Source organism: Scatophagus argus, chromosome 8 (genome assembly GCF_020382885.2).
Source record: "Scatophagus argus isolate fScaArg1 chromosome 8, fScaArg1.pri, whole genome shotgun sequence".
Taxonomy (NCBI): domain Eukaryota; kingdom Metazoa; phylum Chordata; class Actinopteri; family Scatophagidae; genus Scatophagus; species Scatophagus argus.
The window spans coordinates 20,791,712-20,810,225 of NC_058500.1; the positions used below are offsets into that span (position 1 = coordinate 20,791,712).

The 18,514-nt window shown below is 40.5% G+C and overlaps 2 protein-coding genes across 5 annotated transcripts in view; one reads left to right on the forward strand and one right to left on the reverse strand.

The window, feature by feature from the left end:
- Positions 1-12,522, forward strand: part of hdac7a (histone deacetylase 7a) — a 57,226-nt gene extending 44,704 nt beyond the window's left edge. For all 4 annotated transcript variants that reach the window (XM_046395910.1, XM_046395913.1, XM_046395912.1 and 1 more), the window contains 9 exons: positions 668-723; positions 1,146-1,233; positions 1,375-1,494; positions 1,633-1,730; positions 7,508-7,626; positions 8,039-8,172; positions 8,740-8,821; positions 8,941-9,079; positions 9,208-12,522. In XM_046395910.1, the coding sequence (XP_046251866.1) occupies positions 668-723; positions 1,146-1,233; positions 1,375-1,494; positions 1,633-1,730; positions 7,508-7,626; positions 8,039-8,172; positions 8,740-8,821; positions 8,941-9,079; positions 9,208-9,250 (879 nt within the window). In that variant the 3' untranslated portion in view covers positions 9,251-12,522. The remainder of the gene's footprint in view (positions 1-667; positions 724-1,145; positions 1,234-1,374; positions 1,495-1,632; positions 1,731-7,507; positions 7,627-8,038; positions 8,173-8,739; positions 8,822-8,940; positions 9,080-9,207) is intronic.
- Positions 12,523-13,535: 1,013 nt separating this feature from the next.
- On the reverse strand, positions 13,536-17,193 carry LOC124062871 (twist-related protein 2-like). The gene is made up of 2 exons (XM_046395915.1): positions 15,163-17,193; positions 13,536-14,090 (listed from the first exon to the last, which is right to left on the reverse strand). The coding sequence occupies exon 1, from the start codon at positions 16,755-16,757 to the stop codon at positions 16,110-16,112; it is 648 nt and encodes a 215-aa protein (XP_046251871.1). The 5' UTR covers positions 16,758-17,193; the 3' UTR covers positions 13,536-14,090; positions 15,163-16,109.
- Positions 17,194-18,514: the final 1,321 nt, after the last annotated feature.

An 18,514-nucleotide genomic window follows, 5' to 3' on the forward strand; every position in this document is an offset into this window, starting at 1 on the left:
AATAAAAAACTGTAACCACCACTCAAAGGCTCAGTCTGTACTGAGCAGTGATGATACACTACCACAACACCACACAACAACCACAATACAACCACTATGCTGCTGTTTTAAGCTATACAAATCTGAGAGAATGTATATTGTATATGCGATGTATACTAATTTACGAGACAGCATAATAAGTATCTTAAGGCTCTCCATTGTCTTTACGTTGCCCAAAGTCATGCATGTGATCTTTTTATTCATGAAATGTTTGGGTTTTTACTCTCTGGGGTAGTAAAGAAATGAAATTGACTGCATTACACTTCACTTTCTGTGAAACACTCATGAATATTTATACTGGATCAAGTCAAAATAATTGATACACCATATAAATTGCAGTTTTATAATTGAAAAATGTGATAAATATAGAAACCTGCAAATAGGCCCTACCCTTACCAGGAAACACTGGTTGATGTTTAGGGTTTATCTTTGTGTCCTGTCAGTCATTTTCTAAATGACATGCTTGGGAGCAGTTGGAGTGTGCCTTTAGGGAAGAGCTTTCTGCTTCATCTCTGTGTACCAAATTGTATATCACTGTACCTTATATAAAAGTCCGTAAAATTTCAACATTTTACACAAGTTCTTAACAGTGAAACGTTGATCGATAACATCTTCTTTTTCTGAACAGAACGGCTTTGCTGTGGTCAGACCACCAGGGCATCACGCAGACCCCTCCAATCCAATGTAAGTGTGTGTTTCACATGCTCAACATGGCCACAGTGGGTTTTCCTGTTTCTGCTGCAGTGTCAGCAGCTCCTTTGTGGATGATATTTATGAAGTTATATGGAGAAGACAAAGGGAAGGACAAACAAGGATTATTAATATTTTCTTGTCTGTGTCTTTGCTGATGTTTGGACTATTCATCTTCTTGTCGTGTATCCCGAGCACAGTCCTGAACAGCTCCTGTACTGTTTACCATTTTACGCTTCTGACACATACAGAAGCAAATGCCCTCATCAAGAACCAGGTTGTGCAACATGAAAATAAACTTGAATTGAAAACCCAGCCCATCAGTCATTCTACAACTCAGCACAGGAAATAAGGAGAGAGACTCAACCTTCTTCAGAAATGTCTTTTAACTCCTGTTTTCTTTCTGTGTCTATCAGGGGTTTCTGTTACTTCAATTCTGTAGCCATAGCTGCCAAGCAGCTCCAGCACAAGCTCAGCGTGAGCAAGATCCTCATTGTGGACTGGGTAAGGCAGCTAGTTTTTTCACTATTATTGTTTTTTTCCAGATTATCTGCTAGTGTCTATACCTAATATCAGCATCAACAACAAATTTAATACTGGCATGTAGAATTACAGCATATCTGTCTTCCCTCATCCTTTTGCTAGGATGTTCACCATGGCAATGGCACCCAGGAAGTGTTCTACAGCGATCCCAGTGTGCTCTACATTTCGCTTCATCGCTACGATGACGGAAACTTCTTCCCCGGCAGCGGGTCGCCAGCTGAGGTGGGTGATGTCGTGGGCACATTGAGGCTCATTCTGCATACATACAATTAGAGCCTGACACATGACAAATGAACTGCATATTTTTGACTAAGCAATGACCCTGCATAAATGAAATTCAACATGTATATTTTGCTTTAGGTTGGTTCTGGAGCAGGTGAAGGCTTTAACGTGAATGTGGCGTGGACAGGAGGACTGGACCCACCCATGGGAGATGCTGAGTACCTCGCTGCGTTCAGGTAAAACCAACTGCTGCTCTGTTTAAATTCTGCAAGTTTACAAGATAAGAAGAGAAAGAAACAGATAGGTGACATCGGAAAGGGAACACCAGCATTGAAGTCTTTCTACTTCAAAGCTTTTCTACTACAAGCCTCTGGAACAGCTTCAGTGCTTCCTATTTTATGGCGCTCATATGTTGACTAATGTACACTGCTGGCTCAAAGACTCAGTACAAAAGAAAGGTTCTTAAATGTGTTTTGATGGGAAGTCTCATCTAAGTTTGTGAAGTTGGTGAAGGACAGTAACAGAAACTGATATTTTCACAAGAGAGGGTATAGAATGACTTGATGATTTCTTGTTTGTTTGTTTTAATTTTCATTTTATCATATATAATATTCTCCAAGTTAGTGGTAATGATGCTGCGTTTTCTTTTTCATCAAAGGTGGAGCACAACAAACCACCAAAAGAGAGAAACTGAGCAAACAGATCTTTCTCCTGTTTTAACATTCTCTAAAAAATATCCCATACATATTGAAAGCATTTGGTTTATCTGTCTTTGATGTGTGTCTGGTATGTGAAAGCTAATAGACCAGGCAGTAGACGACAATGTTAGTTCATTGTCCTGGTAGTTTTGCTGCAAACTGTGTTCCAGTTTTTATTGATCAGGATAAGGTTGTTCAGTAGAGCTGTAATTAGACAATTTCTCTCATTTCCTTTACAATGAGCCACAACAAACACACTTAAGCCGAGTCTCTGATCAGCTCAACATCCCCTCTGACGTACTTCTTGCGTAATTAATAATCCTCGTCATTTGGAGAGCATGTGTCTGGCGCGCCCTGTTTCCAATAACTTGAGATGCTTTACAGTAAATGGTCTCCAGGTCTTGTGTTTGACAGATTGCGGACCGTTACTTCCTGCTTGTGGGTTGTATAATTGTGATCGGTGGGTGTTTGGCGGCAGTAAAGTTTCAGTAGGGTGGGCTTTTTGGTTGTCTGGTGCATTCAACCCCAAGGAAACTGTGGTAACCGCAACGTTACTGGAAAGCGACCAGAGTGGCTTAGGGTGGGTGGGGGCATGGCTGTGGGCATACACACAAACATACATATGTTTGTATACAGTATTTGAACACAAACAGACTTCAAGCATGCACACAAGATCACTTACAATCAGTGTGAGATTTTTTTCAGACATAATGCTGCTCATTTGGTAACCTTTGGATATGAAAAGTCAGAGATCCTGATGCCAAAAGATGCCGACCAGTGTTTCTGAGCAGCTCCAGGACTGCTCGCATCGACCTCTGACCTTTCTGTGGAGCACAGGAACAGCAAGACTGATTATCCTATGAGAATAATTCAGAGTGTAGGGGTTGTGCGGCTGGTGTTTTTGAGGAAGAACAGTTCACCTTCACCAGAATGACATACCCACTTTTGCCAACACTCAAAATGTACTTGCAAAGTAGATGCACAGTTTTGCAACCAGTTACTGGATTTAGTCTGAAATCCAGTATCTGATTGTATCCAGTATCTTAGAGTCTCAAGAAAAGAATTTACTGCAATTTTCATTTGTGTAACATTTGATGTTTGCACATCCATCTGCTCACAATTTAGATTCAAATTTGTCCCTCCCTGTTTGTTCCTGAACATCAGAACTGAACAGACAAAGTTGTGAGTGGACGAGGTAATGCTGGCTTTGGTGTTTTGTTTTCATGGTTAGAGACCTCCCCAAAGGTTTGGATGTTGCAGAGGTTCAGTGTTCTCCAAGTCAAGTACTCAAAAAGTGAGATGTGTACCTTCCAGAGCTTGATATCATGACAAAATATGGATTTTTTTTTTCAAATTTAATATAGAAAATGTTTTGAAAAGTATTTAATGACAAAATTGAGTTGAACCAGTCTCCAAAATCATTCGATCCAGGGAAAGTTGAGAAGGATGGGTCTCCTTGAGTTCAGTGGGAACAACAAAACTAATTCAGAGTATCATTTTTATGACATATTGCCAATGGTACGGCTCAGTATTCAGATCTGCACCTAATAGAAGTTCTAAGTGATTCTCAGTGTGTTCCAATGTGCCTGGAGCCTGACATGGTGATAGTTCATCACATGCAAACTTTTCACATCACTATCTGCTCAGTTGTAGGTGGGCTTGTGGATCCTGCTGAGTCTTAATCCAGCAAACAGAGTCTACTTCCAAATAAAGTCTTTATCTTGATGAGATATAACTCAATGTAACATGCAGTGATGCACAGATTGCATTATAATCATTCTGATGAAGGATGGGTTATAATTGGAGAAAATAATTTGTTTGAGGGCGTAGATGATTTATGTGCACACACACAATGCTACGTTGTCTCAGTAATTACTGCACTCACCTGAATGATATTCTGGAAACCTTGTGCCCCACGGTGTCCTCAACAATGTGCTTTATCTTTACTTCAAGAAAGCTAAGCGTCCCCCATTGTCCAATTGGTAACACCGCCTGTGCATGTTGCCGTCCAGGACTTTGCTGGCAATTAATTATCATGTTAAGAGCTACATTGCAAAATAAGTAAATAACCGCACGGCATTTACTACTAGCTGGTAATATTTTGAGCTGAGCTTTTTTCAAGAAGAAAAATTCTTGTGTGAATGAATAATAGTTATTATGATTAGCCTCTAGCTTCACTTAGTCTTTTTTTAGGCCCTAATGGGGAGGTACTTTGTCTTACTCAAAAGAAGCATTTTTTCTTTCATGAAGCAAAAATTTAAAAGCCGCCCCCACATGCCACCCACCACTAAGGCACCATGCTTCCGCTTTGTAATTAATAAAGTTTGCAAATGTTGAATGGTCTGTGGAAAAAAACTGAAGTGTATAAGGCATTTTATGTAATAAATTTTATAGGCTAAACTTTGTGAGTGCTTCAACTTCAGAGGGGAGCTATGTTGCATTTGCACCTTATCCTTCACCTTCACCCCCCCCCCTTCTTTTCCATCATCTGACTCTCAACACCACCACACACACACACACACGTTCTCCGTCTTCCTCTCCTCCTTTGATTGATCTTTAATAAGCGTCCCCTCAACCCCCCCGCTCCCCCTCCTTTTCTCCCTCTTTCCATTAGTTTGTCTGTACTTGCACTCTCTGGGGGCAGCTTTAATGGGTCTACAGGGGAGATAGGGTTGGGTTTTTCGGTTAGGGGTGTGTATGTGTGTGTGTGTGTGTGTGTGTGTGTGTGTGGATGAGTAAAGTATGTGTGCATGCTCATGTTTCATGTCCACATGACTATGATAAAATTTTATGCACTGAAATTATTTAATTGAAATACACCACCCACAGGAGGGCAAAGCAAGATTATTTCCGCTACATGTGTTTGTGTTAGTGTGAAATTTGTGTGTAAGTGCTCATGCTGGAGTGCGTTTTGTGTGTTTTATCTCTGTGTGTCCTCTTTTTAGTCCATGATCTCATTTTGTCCATCTGTATGCAGTCATGACAGCAGTATGTGTTTGGTGTGTGTGTGAGTGTGTTAGTGTGTGTATGAATGTGGGGGTAGGTGGGGGTCTCCAAAGTCCCCAGGCAGAATAATGAAGGTAAATGGATCCCAGATGGACTGTTTTTCCTCTGTTCCCTGTGTTGTCAATGACGTGAGGAGAGTGACAAGCCTCTAATGGGAACCAGACTCACACGCTTCGGCTTTGAACTCTGCCGACATCAGCGAGCCACAGAGTTGAGCCTCTTTCTGCCTTGGGACAGCACTGCTCTCCTTATAACAACAACAATAGCATTACGGAACTCTTCATCTGCTTGTAGTCCACAAACAACGCGGAACAGCTATAAGAACGGACAAAACAATATGACTTTGTCGAGCAGACTCGTCTCACCCGGGGGCCGTGCAGCAGAACAATAGTCCTTTGTCAGCTCTGTTTGAGCTGCTGAGTCTGTGATCTGCCAAACCTTGGTTTCATTTGTCAAGTTAATGACTTTTTTAGATTGCATTAGAAATATTGTGTCCCCACTGGGTAGTGTTAATTCTGGCAACTGTTTCAGATTTAGCTTTAGTATTAGTCTTTAAAATAGCTTTTTATTTTAACATTTTAGCCTTTGCTGTCCTGATTAGTTTTAGTCAAGCTTTAGTCAGATTGGTTTCTCTCTTTAAACTAATTCAGTCAGACTAATACAAACCTAATTAAAGTAGCAGGCAGTGTTGTACAGAGCCTCTCCATTTCTCCAGGTATTGCACTGCTTATCATCTGAAAAGACAGATGCCTCTGCATCTTCAGCAGCCCCGTGTTTGCAGGTTTCTTTCTGAACATGACAGACAATTTGTCCAGGCTGTTGCAGAGATTCTACTTAGAAATATACCATCAAAATCACACAGTTGCTGAAACAAGTAGTCGATTGATATGCCTGCCTGACCGTAGAGATCAGGACAGGTAAGTGAAAACAGATCAAGCATTTAAGTCCAAGTTGCTCGTCCAAATATATAAACACGTACAAGCAAACTGGCAGACTGTAAAAGCAGCACTGGGGAGCAGGTGTCAGAAGCCAACACGGTTATCCCCTCATGTTTCACTCACCCAGACAAGTTCTAACGTTAATTGTCAAGTCCTGCATGTTTCACTCGCAGGCTTTGAAGCTAGCAAACTTACATTAGCTAAGACCTTAATCCAGCCAGGTAATCCTGGAGGCTAGGCTGATTCATTCATTATTTTGCTGCTGCAAACTGAAAACGATTTTATGAGAAAAGCTGGCTTCCGGACAGCCTAAGCCAGCCTGTTTTGTTAGCCAATTTACCAAAAGCTCAAATACCCAGCAACCTTGGTGGACGACAACATTAGGATTTAGAGTTAATCTGTAGCCACCATCTTCCACCATCTCTCAATTCAAAGATCTGTTCTTTTTTTCCCTACCAAACTCTTTTTTGCATCATGATGCCATGCCCACGTCAGTCGGTGACAGGAAAGTATTGTTCATATTTTGACAGACATCCATGCATTTTTTGATTTCCTGATAGCCCGCCACTAACATTTTAGTCTTTTCTCATCATTAAAAACAAAACATACAGTTTGTCATAGTTTTTATTGTCACAGATCTATTTTTAACTCATCATTGTCTTGTCTTATTCTTGAAAAAAAGGTTGTTGAAGAATATTTTTTTATTTCACCATAGTTTTTGTGGATGAAGTCCATGAGGACACTGCCCGGTTTGGAAATACACAGTTTAAACTGAAACATTTCACTGATGGTCTTCATGAGCAAAGTGATGAAATGGATGAATTTAACGGTTGATCAGAACTATGTGTGAAACCTCTCTGGAGTGTAGACGGGTGAAATCACGAGTGTAGTGTTCTCTCTAAGTCCAGATTTCATAAGTTATCTTTGAGACTTGTATAGGAACTCTGTCTTCCTGTGACCAAATGAACAGATTCCTCAGTATCTATTCTCTGGGTTGAACTATATAATTAAGGCTTAAATGTGCATATATCAGGAGAAAACGCAACTACAGCTACAACACACGTGTAATTTGAATTGTTGGCTTTTGTGTGCTTATGACTCTGTGTGTTTCTGTCCTCTTTGATGTGTTATTATGAACCAGTGGGTGCATGTTACAGCCAGGAGATCACACAACCCTGCAGACACAGCATGGCACACACAGCAGAGTTTTCATTGGAATTAGTGGAAAAAGGAAAACTGAAATGACTCACTGGTGTTATCCTTTTAACAGTGTTGTGTAATACATGACTTGTATCAACCTCTGTTGGCACCCTGTAGGAACTGCAACAGCACAGACATCCTGAAGTAACCTGTGTGATTGTGTCTCCGCAGGTCTGTGGTGATGCCCATCGCCCAGGAGTTCTCCCCGGATGTCGTTCTGGTGTCAGCTGGGTTTGATGCCGCTGAGGGAAACCCTGCTCCTTTGGGAGGGTACAAGGTCTCTGCAAAATGTAAGTACAGTTCTCCAAGTCAGACTGCACAGTCTGTCTTCCAGTCTTTACCTTAAGCTCTTGTTTTCATTAAAGGATACCAGTACAACTTTACTTTATGGTCCGGTGGGCATTTAGATATAAGATTATCACTCCTCCTGTCGAGTGTGGACCAAAGAGCAGGAGCTGTGCCTTTTAAAGTAAATCCCTGCATCGCTGATGTAACCATAATTATAGTCATTAGGAGCTGGTATGTTGCTGTGGGAGGAGCCACAAGTTAAAAATGTGGATTTGTTTTCATAGAATACGGGAAATTATAGCAAAACTAATTTGATAAGTCTTATGATTGCAGGTTAACTGCCAAGCTTTATTCTCCTTCTTCATAATGCATGTTAACATTTGTGTGTGTGTTGTGTGCGTTTGTCTACCACAGGTTTCAGCTTCCTGACCCGCCAGCTGATGTCTCTGGCAGGAGGTCGTCTGGTTTTGGCCCTTGAGGGAGGTCACGACCTTACGGCTATCTGTGATGCATCTGAAGCGTGTGTCAGTGCGCTCCTGGGAATACAGGTAAGGCATTCTGGGTAATAGAGTTCTTTTTGTATGTCTGCTTTATAGCCTTATCTCTTTAACTAGCAGATGGGAGAAGCATCTGTAGTGTCTGTGCTGAGATGCTTTCCAGCTTTAGTGGAATGTGAATTTGTGGACAGTTAGAAGATTTTAAAAGCTTAGGCATGGTGGAAAATATCAGGGAAACTTACAATCAAAATTTATGTCAGTTCTCTCCTTTATTACTTTTCTCAACTAAAAAAAAAAAAAAAAAGCTAAAAAAATGAGACACATATAATTACGGAGAACATAATATTATTGTAATAATAGTAATATTGTAATACTACTTACTGTAGAAAATGTGCATTTACAGAAGTCTAAAGACCGTGTGGGAAGTGTTTGTTTTTTATTGACAGGAAATTAAGAATTTTAATAAAATTAGTTTTGTAGTTTGGCTGCAGTTGTCATGATAACAGTGTAATACTGAACACTTTTGACTGTATCTCTTCAGTCACTTCCTTAACCAAGTATTAAACCATTGAAAAGATGGTAATTTGTCTTCATGGCTGGCTGTCTGTCTGTCCGCAGGAACCACTGGCAGAAGAAGTCCTACTCCAGAAGCCCAACGCTAACGCAGTCCGCTCCCTGCAGACTGTGATACAGATACAAAGTGAGCAGCACCTTTGTTTGATCCTTCATGAAATCTTGCTGGAATCTGAACGGATCCCCATCAGTGTGGTGTTTGCATGATAGCAGTATCAGTAAGGTGTATGTGTGTGGATGTTGCAGGTCAGTACTGGCAGAGTGTTAAGGCTTACAGTGGATCAGTGGGTCTGTCCTACCTGGCTGCTCAGAGAAGAGACTGTGAGGAAACAGATGCTGTCAATGCTTTGGCCTCTCTTTCTGTGGGAGTTCTCTCTAATAAGAAGTATGCACATGCACACACACACACAGTTATGCAGCCAACCAAAGACAAAAATACACACTTTCACCTTTCAGTTTGGCACTAGACCTCCATGTCTTCCACTCACATCTGTTTTTCACCCTCTCCCCCAGCCTCCCTGACGAGCCAATGGAGCATGACAGTGACTCCATGTAGAAGAATCTGACCAGTCACCTCACACAACTCCCTTTCAGGATTTTGGCCCCACCTGTAGCCTTGGATGTCTTGTACTGTCACATGACCATCAAGGGGACGTGTTTGTAATGCCGCTGAGCCCCACCCATTTTGCCTTATTCACACACATACACGTCCACCATCTCACAATGCTGAACCTCTACAGACCTGCCGCATGAGCACCTCAGTGCTGGTAACTGAAACCAGCAACACTACCTGCAACTGGGAAACCTTCTGAGACCTCACCAAAGAGCGATACCAGATGATTTTTTTTTTTATTGACTCCTCATGTTGCCTGACTGACATTATGGATTTCGTGTGTGTTCAGAGGTCCAGTACCAACCTTCAAAGAATAGACAGAATTGGGATGCAGAGTCCAGCTCTGATTCTTCTTGAAGCACTATGTACCAGCGGCTGTATTGTTGCCTTAACTTTGCCTTAATGTAAGGACCAACATCAGGTTTCAAAAGGAGGAGAATTTGGATTTGAAATTCCTTTCTCTTCTGCCACTTTGCTTCCCACATCAGAGTTGAAGCAAATGCAGACCAAACAGGATGCAAAATGACTGACAAATGGCAGAATGAACCTATGACATCAAGTGAAAGCATGTGCGCTTACATCTGATGTGTTAGATGCAAAAATATCAACAAGAAGTGGCCACATCACAAAGAAAGAATGTGGAGAGAAAAAAGACATGGAGATTGTCTGTTCAATGATGCCATTACATGCAGTTTAACCACTAAAAGTAGACAACAAAGAACTCAAGGGGAAGAGAGAAAATGAAGACACGAAATGGACAACTGTGGTTTTGTAGAAACAAAGAAGAGGCAAATGCCCTTGTTGTGTTATTGCACTGTTCATTCCATAATGTGAACTATAAGAAATTCCAAAGCTCTGGGAAAAAAAATAACAAAACAACTCCTCTCTATGGGTCATTCAGTAGTTTTTTGAAGACTTGGATGAAATGATGTGTTACTTTTACTATACTTTTCCCATTTCTCATCTGAGAAGTCTTACGAAGTCGTCGTCAGAGATGTCTTATGAAGTCTCACTTTAAGGACATGTATGGGTCGAAATACCGTTGTATTTCCTTTGAAGTTAATCTTAAAAGTAGGCAAAATTTTAAGAGCAGGATTATTTTTCACTGCTGTTCAGTGTCTTAGATGCACACACATACACACACCTAAACACATAAGTACAAAGTGATAATGAACTATTGTTGTACCACTAGTATTGAATACTGTATATTATTGTTTATATTTGAGACTAAAGGAGCGTTCATTCCACTGTGGCACCACTGAGGACCATTGTATTGTTCTATAGTAGCAATAATGTTAATGCACTTAATGGACATCACCCAAAGAAAACTGCCTTAAAACAGCCTGCATTTGGCAGGCTGTATGGAAGCAACACAAGGGACCAGTATGGATACTGCTCTTACAGTGACTCTACTTTCAGAAGACAATATTCAAACCTGTGGATTTAGGTGAACATCATATATACAGACTTTTGTATACTATTTGTTTGATGATGAATACAGTGACCAGGCCTGGTTTGAATGCTATCTTCATTATCTAAAAAAAGCAGTTTTGGAGTTCCAGCTTTATCAGTGTTTAATTAAGGAAACTAAGGCGTTTTGTGAACTGAGTGTTTTTCCATGAGATCCTTCTCTGCAAGTGTGCTTAGTAGCTCTTCTTGTTAGAATCAACCTAAACAATGCCATACGAAACAGTCCATCATCTTAGCTGATGTTTGCCGTAGATGTTGAAGTCATGCTGCTTATTGATTTGAATCATTTCCTGACTGCCCTGCTGCATGGGCATGTAAGGGCTCTGCATTCCAAAAGCAAAAAAATAACAACTTCTTGTTTCTTAGTTTTGAGGTTATTGTATAAGCAAAACAAGGCTTTTTGATGGCCAATACTAATGTTTTTAGATGAGTTCATCAGATAGCCTAGATAGTCTAAAAATTGAATTTGTGGCCAAAATAACGCTCACTTCTCTGTTTTATTCTAATAATTGTACTAATTAGAGTATTAAAAGCAGCTAGACACTTAAACTGTCCAGTAAAAAAATGAGACTCACAAAAGTGACTAGTTGGTTGCTCCAGTCCTGGCTCTGTCTAGGAATTGTTGCTTTAGAGCTTTCATTTGAGTTTTTACATCCAAGATTGGATTTAAAGCAGCACAGTCTGTTTTCCGGCTGTTTTGATAAAGAGAGACTTCATTTGGTGTATGTGTGTCAATGCAGCTTTTGTAACATCTAGAACTGAAATGAGCAAATGTGCACAGCAAGTTAATTTGACTAGCTGAAAGAAGTTCTGTCAGCTTAGCATTTAGGTAGGAAACTGTATGAGTGCTGAGTTTGATTTAGTCAGACCCTGAGCATCGTCTGCTCAACAGAAGGCCTCAGCGCTTTTATATTGAAACAAAACAAAACAAAACAAAACAACAAAAACAAATAAACAAAAAAACATGACAAAATGCACCAAAAGATTTTGACATTACAGAAATACCACTGTGGTTGCACTACTGCTCCATCCCAGTAGCAATTAAAGAAAACACATAGAGGACTGGTGCTCTGCAATGGGACATTCATAGTGTTGTTCATAGTATTCCTAACAGCAAGTGGCAGCACTAAACAAAATGCTGTGTCTCTCTTGTACAGTGTGCCCAGCAGGTGCATGTGGTGTCTATGAAGTAAATGTTGTCTGAGTGTATATGTTTGAGTGTGAGAGAGGTGGTGATTGCAAACGCAGTAGTACATATGCAGACTTCTGTCATGTGTTTTGTGCAGGCATTTGCAACTGTTATTGTGTGTGTGTGTTTTGTCTGTCATACTGTAAATGACCTCTCCTGTATTATATTTCAGTTGCTGTTCTTTTGGGGGGGTCTTATGTAGAGGCCAGTATTGCCTCAATTCTTAATTCCCTTTATTACTGATGTCATTTGTACCTTATCCTTAAAGAAATACACTGTAAATAGAAACTCAAAGACCAAAATACACATGACATACGTGCCTTGATGCCTTAAGTAGTATGTGTATTGGTAACGCTTAACTAACTGGACTTACAGTAACTCTGTGTCTATAAACCCGACATTGAAATCTTTGTTTCATGCTATTCTGTATTATTTACCTGTATGTGTTACTTTTTTCTTCACATTTCCTACCGTGTCTATGTATAAAAGAAAGATTGTCTATTTTGTACTGTTATTTTTGTCTTTTCTTCCTGATTAAAAAAAAAATTACTTCCATTATAAGCCCATTTTTGCTTTTTCTCTCAAACATCGGAATTTAAAAACTTGTGTATTGTGATTCTGCTGTTTCACAACATTTACACAATCAAACTGGGTACATTTTACAAACTGTGAAAAATGAAAGTATTACAAAATGAAATTTACAGATATTTAACTGAGCAAAATTATCATCCTAGCACTGTATGGAAACTAATGCAACTTATCAAACTAAACTTGTCTGTTGTAATGCTGGTTGTGAAAACTAAGATTCCTGGCCCGTGGGATTTTTCTTTCAAAACTGTGCATCACCATGTTTCCCATGCATTGTGTACGATGTGAGGGTGGTGTTGATCTCAGCTGTGATGACTGTTTATCATCCCTGAGCACTGTCACTGTCACCAGAACAAGCAAACTTCTTGGGTCTGTAAACCGAAACTGCACTTATTTAGACACCATATAACTTTATCCAGATCATGCAATATAAAACTGTGACGTCTCATAATAGTGATAAATGATTTATTGATCAGTGCATTTATTTTCCATCCTTTGACATCATGAGATAAGGCAAGTTTAGACCCACGGTGATCAGTCTAGCTATGCCATACCATACCTTTATCCATGCTTAAATGTTACTCTTACCATGTGTGAAAACTGAATTCAAGTTAACTCTTTGTAAGGTATATGCAACAGAAACCTGCAGGCCACCATAGCATAACCTAAAATATCAAGCCACGGCTTAGACTTAGGGTCCAAACAGGCTATAAATATTTCCAGAGCCCTTAATTGCACATTAACATGTTCTTTCTGGAGGAATTAGCTGTTCCTGACTGACCAGGCAAAGGCACACAGACCTCATTAAACAAAAATAACAAAAAAAAAAAAAAAAAAAAAAGACCAGGGGAGGAGAGAGTTAGAGAAAACAAGAGAGACGGTTTAACAAGAGAGACAGGAGACAAAGAGGGTGTGGTGCCAGTATAAATCTTTGCACCGTTCATCAACCAGTTCTACTAAAACAAGAAGAATCTCATGAATAAGCTTGGGGACAGTTTTATTTTTCAGACAAATAATGTATCACTGTATCTAACACTCCTGATGTCCTGCTGTGATATTTATATCACATGACTGATAGTTATATCAGTAATACTATATCAGTGTCACGGTAAAGCACCGCATTGTATATACTTCAAGTAAATACTCCTAAATAACCAAAACATCAATCTGTTGCAAAACTGCTATACAACAGACAAATACATTAATCTCTGTACAAGATAGAAGTCCTTAACTGCAGGAAAAATAGTATGAAACACAGAAGCTGAGCATGAATACTGTTCCAGCCAAACATGTAATGTCAGCTCCTTTTTGGTAAATGACAGTTCTTTGCTGGCTTAGTCGGTTCAGAGGAAAGTCCTCCTTCTCCGTGTCAGTCTGTATCTTGATCAAGATGCCTTTTTATATCAGTCCTTTTCTACAAAAGTGAGGTACCCAAAAAGTTGTCATCTTAAAGTCCATGTGAACAGAATGTCAGAAATGGCAGCATGAAGCAGAGATGTAGATGGAAGATCACAGCACAGTCGCTTTATTCAGCAGCTGGAAAGACAAAGATGAGACATGTTACTGTGGTAACCCTTTGCTTCCATTTAAGAGTTTGTAGGCATCACATTATACCAATGTCAGCATATTCATCATTAGATATTTGCCAAAACATATTTATATTCATACTGTTTTGTTTTGTTTTGTTTTGTTTTGTTTTTGGGCGGGCACTGATCATCACAAGACCTAATTTCACACGCCCGAGGAGGAAGATAATATAATGGTGAAATTAAGAAAAATATTCTTTATTTCACCACTGGAACAATTAAAGGGAAATAAATCTCTCCTTTTTCATTTGATTTTGTCACATTTTTGATTTATAGCAATTTGGCAATCAGTGCACCAATTCAGAATGCTGCTTGATTTAAATGAGACAATACAAAGGGATGCACTAAACCGAGCTTCGGTGGTAGCATATTTTAGGCTTAACAAATGCACTTTGGGCACATTATTGTGGCCAAATTAGCTATTTCTACATATCACTGTTCTTTTTTTTTTTTTTTTTTGACCAATAAGTAACTGTCATATTGGCTCAGTGATTACACAAGGCTATTTGAAATTAATGTTCACTCAGAAATTATGTCCCTGATTCCATAGGCCAGCTACTCTAATATTATATACAAAATTCACAGGGGCTATTTTTCTATTTTGGCCCAAAACTGGAGTCTTTTTAAATGTCAAGTGTCAGCACAGTGTGGTCCTCTGTGACCACACTGTGCTGACTATGGGGATCAGTGAAAGACTTCACAGGAGCTGGAAACATTAGCTACCTCCCTGGGACATTCTAATGATAGGTTGCTGGGCTTCATGCATATTGGCAATGAAGGAAGCAGTGGTTTGTCATGGATATGTATGGAATACGAACAACTGCCCCCATCTCCTTGGAGTTTGGTTGTTTATATGAAATGAAAGTTAACTTTGTTGATTTATTAAATGTATATAACTTAGTAATTAAAGAAAATGGCACAATTTTTCAAACTGAAGATGGGAGAGGTGTGTCCTCTTGTGCATGTACATGGCTACGCCAATGCATATGTGTGCATTTGTGTGTGTATAAATCAGCTCTCACCTCCTCCATCACTTCCAGTGGTTTATGGGAGCCCAGCAGGGAGCCACATCAAGCCTCCCCTTTGATGGTGACATACATGATTCATGGCATTTAGAAACCGTTTGTTTTCATTACGCCTCCTCGTCAGCTCGCTCTAGCTGCATCACAGTTTCGTGCAACGCAAGCAAATTTGGGCCAGAATGGGAGGAAAGAATGTCAAGAGGAGAGTTTTTTTGGCACTCGGAGAAACAAAGGGGCTTGGTTTAGGTATAAAGAGAAGAAAGTTAAGTTAGGACGATGGCTACTTTTTCCATCATGGCTGAGGTTCAGAGGTGGTCAGGGATTCATAATATGTCAGTGTCTTGGAAATGTAGGAATTGAAAGGATACTGAAAAGTCAAAGGCCCAATCTCTCTTCAAACATCCATTTTTGTCTTTCCAGTTCTGACTTTCTTTTATTCCTTCCTCTGCATTCCCTTATTGTTGCTCTTCATATATTATACAAAACCTTCTACTCTTGTTAGCCCAGGGCAAAAATAGAGGTAAATAAAAATATGAAATGAATTTCAAATGTTGCTCAAAGTATGCGTACCTACAAGGAGACAGTAATAATGATGATGATACTGATTGCAAAACAAGGATGAAAATTGTGATGAAACCAGAGATCAAGCTTCAGAACCTGAGAAAGCCGATTGGGTCAGAGAGCTCTGGCAGAACAAGCTGTGCTGTCACGTTCCTATAAAACTGTCCTGGCGCTCACATAAAACCGTCAGAATCTCTGCTCATCAGTCTTTCCACTGCCACTGAGTCAAACAAGCTAAAGTTGAGGTGTGAAATAGTGAGTCCACAGGTGAGCAGTTTAGAATTCTCCTCAGCCCCCTATGCCGTGTAAGAATATTTCCCTGTCATGAGGAATTCATACAGTTTAAAGCAACAGGCAAGACAAGAGTTGCTTTAAGGTATGTGGTATTAGTGTCCAGCAGACATGGTCGACCAGGCCCCTTCCATCCTCCAGACAGAGAAGGCGTAGCTCAGTCTCTCGTGGGCCAGGTAGTTACATCCAGCTAATTTAGCATCCATGTCATCACTCTGCAGAACCTGGTACAGAAAGTCAATGTAGCGCGATGCCAACTTAAGGGTCTGGATTTTGCTCAGTTTGTCAGAAGGGAGTGTTGGAATTATTTTACGCAACGAGGCAAAGGCTTCATTCAGAGATTGTGTTCGCTGGCGCTCCCGGATGTTGGCGATTGCCCGCTGGCCTTGTGGGTCTTCAAGGGCTGAGAGACTTCCGGGGCTAGGCCCAGGAACAGGGGAAAGTGACGGGCCTGAGGAAGATGGTCGGTGCTGAGGACTCCTCTTTAATCTTTTGGTTCCAGTTGGGGTGTAGATCTGGATGTCGTCCCCAGCCTTGACCTTGCCATCGTCTGCTGATGTGATGGGAGTAACTGTGGAAACCTGATCATCCATATGTGATCCCATCTGCCTTTTATGCCCATTGACCCTTGGTGTTGCTACAACTACAGGACAGGCATTAGAGGAAGGTCGTCCTGTGTTCTCCTCACTGGAAAGCACCCCTCCCTCAGGGTGGTCATCATTACACTGCTCCTCCTCTCGCATGCTTGGCCACGTTTTTCTTCTGTCTTCTCTTTCCTATATGGGATTCTCTATCCTTCACCCCTCCGAATATCTCCAGTGCCTCTCTCTTTCCTTCAGTATACCTCTCTTCACTCACCCTCTGCTTGTGTCGTAAGTTTTCCCCTCTTCTGTTGTCTTCAGGAACTCCCTCTGTGTCGTTCTCCAGCCTTCTCCTGTGTTGTTCTTCTTCTCCAGCAGTTACTAGCTTCACACTTTGTCATATCCAAACATGCCAAGCCAAAATGGATAAGTAATCAGCACTCAGTTTTAAATTGCCACAGTGCTTCTTCATTCACATATTAGGAAACCTGCCAATGATCACTTCCCGGTCTCTGTGAGTGTACAATGCATCGGCAAAGCGGACTGTTCTCATGTGCCACACCAGTAGCTGCATGTGAAACAACAGGAACCTGAATCTGACTATTTAAAGGGAGGAGACCATGAAACTTTCAGCTTCCCTCCCATCTAACTTGCTTATTGGTCTGCAGGGCTTTTTTTGGACAGCTGAGCTTAAAACAACAGGAAGAATGGATCTGAAGCGATTGGTCCAATCAAAGGGACGAGGTGGAGACAAAGGTGTGTCTCACAGCCAACCAGATCGAACCGTTGTGACGTTTGCTTCTTGTCATAGAAGTTGCTCAAGTTTATAGGTTCCAGATTTCCAAAGCAAATCGTTACCATCCCCCCTCTCACAGCCTGCTTCTCCGCACCCCCCTTCCTCCCTTCTCTACAACTCAGCACCATCATCGGTTGCTTTCAATATAGTTCAGAGAAAAGAAGAAAAAAACTGTAAAAGAAGCTCCACAAATGTTTTTGTTTCTGGTTTGAAAGTTGGACAAACTTCATATACATTTTTCTGCCACATGGTAGTTCAGTGTTCTTTATAAATAGTGAAATGTGATGATTTTTGAGCACATAACATTCCAGGCAGATGGAGTAATGTTAGACACTGTGTGTAAACATTCTTTCATTTTTCATTTTCTATGGGTTAAAAAACTGACGTTACAATTTACAACATTCAACACTGAAGATGACAAAAAAATAATGTAGACATAAACAAATACATAATTACAATTGAATGATATTTTACCATAGCATAAACAGACCCATCATTTGGCAAATAGCCAAAACAAAAAAATCGGGGTGTTTTGTGACTAAGATCTCTTGAATAAATAGTTGAAAAAAGTTTGTTAAAATATTAAAAGAAGGAGCACCTCTTATTTACAGAGGGCTCTTCTTGTTTGTGAAACAACAGAGACAGTGTGTTTTATTTTATTGCCAGTGACTTGGCTGTAGTTTCTAAATGTGGACCTGGAGGGAGGAAAGAACTGGCGTTCAATCAGCACTGCAGCACTGAGCTCTAATCACAGCATTAAGGAAAGAATGAGTTCTGTGGATCAGGGGGAGGCCTGTGGGACATTTGGTTGCTTTCAACTACTGAGCTACATCTAGAACAACCCTTGGTCCTGGTCCAACATAGACTTTGCTCTCCAAACTTCTGGGTGAGACTCCAGTATGGCCCACAGCCACACCTCCCCAAGAGAAGAGTCTATTGTACAGCGTTTTGCGTTACTCTGACAAGATGCTTCCCTCTGATGAAAGCACTTAAATGAAAATGGTTTTGCACAGGCACGGTTCAGACACAGAAATGGAAACTCCACTGAATCAACTCAAAGATGGCTCAAGTTCACAGCAAGAAGAGAAACCTCTATTGTTTGCCCACAGATGACACCATTTCT

What these genes read in the sequence shown, in the direction of transcription:
- LOC124062871 (XM_046395915.1), bottom strand. Translation starts at nt 16,757, where the DNA reads ATGCGAGAGGAGGAGCAGTGTAATGATGACCACCCTGAGGGAGGGGTG.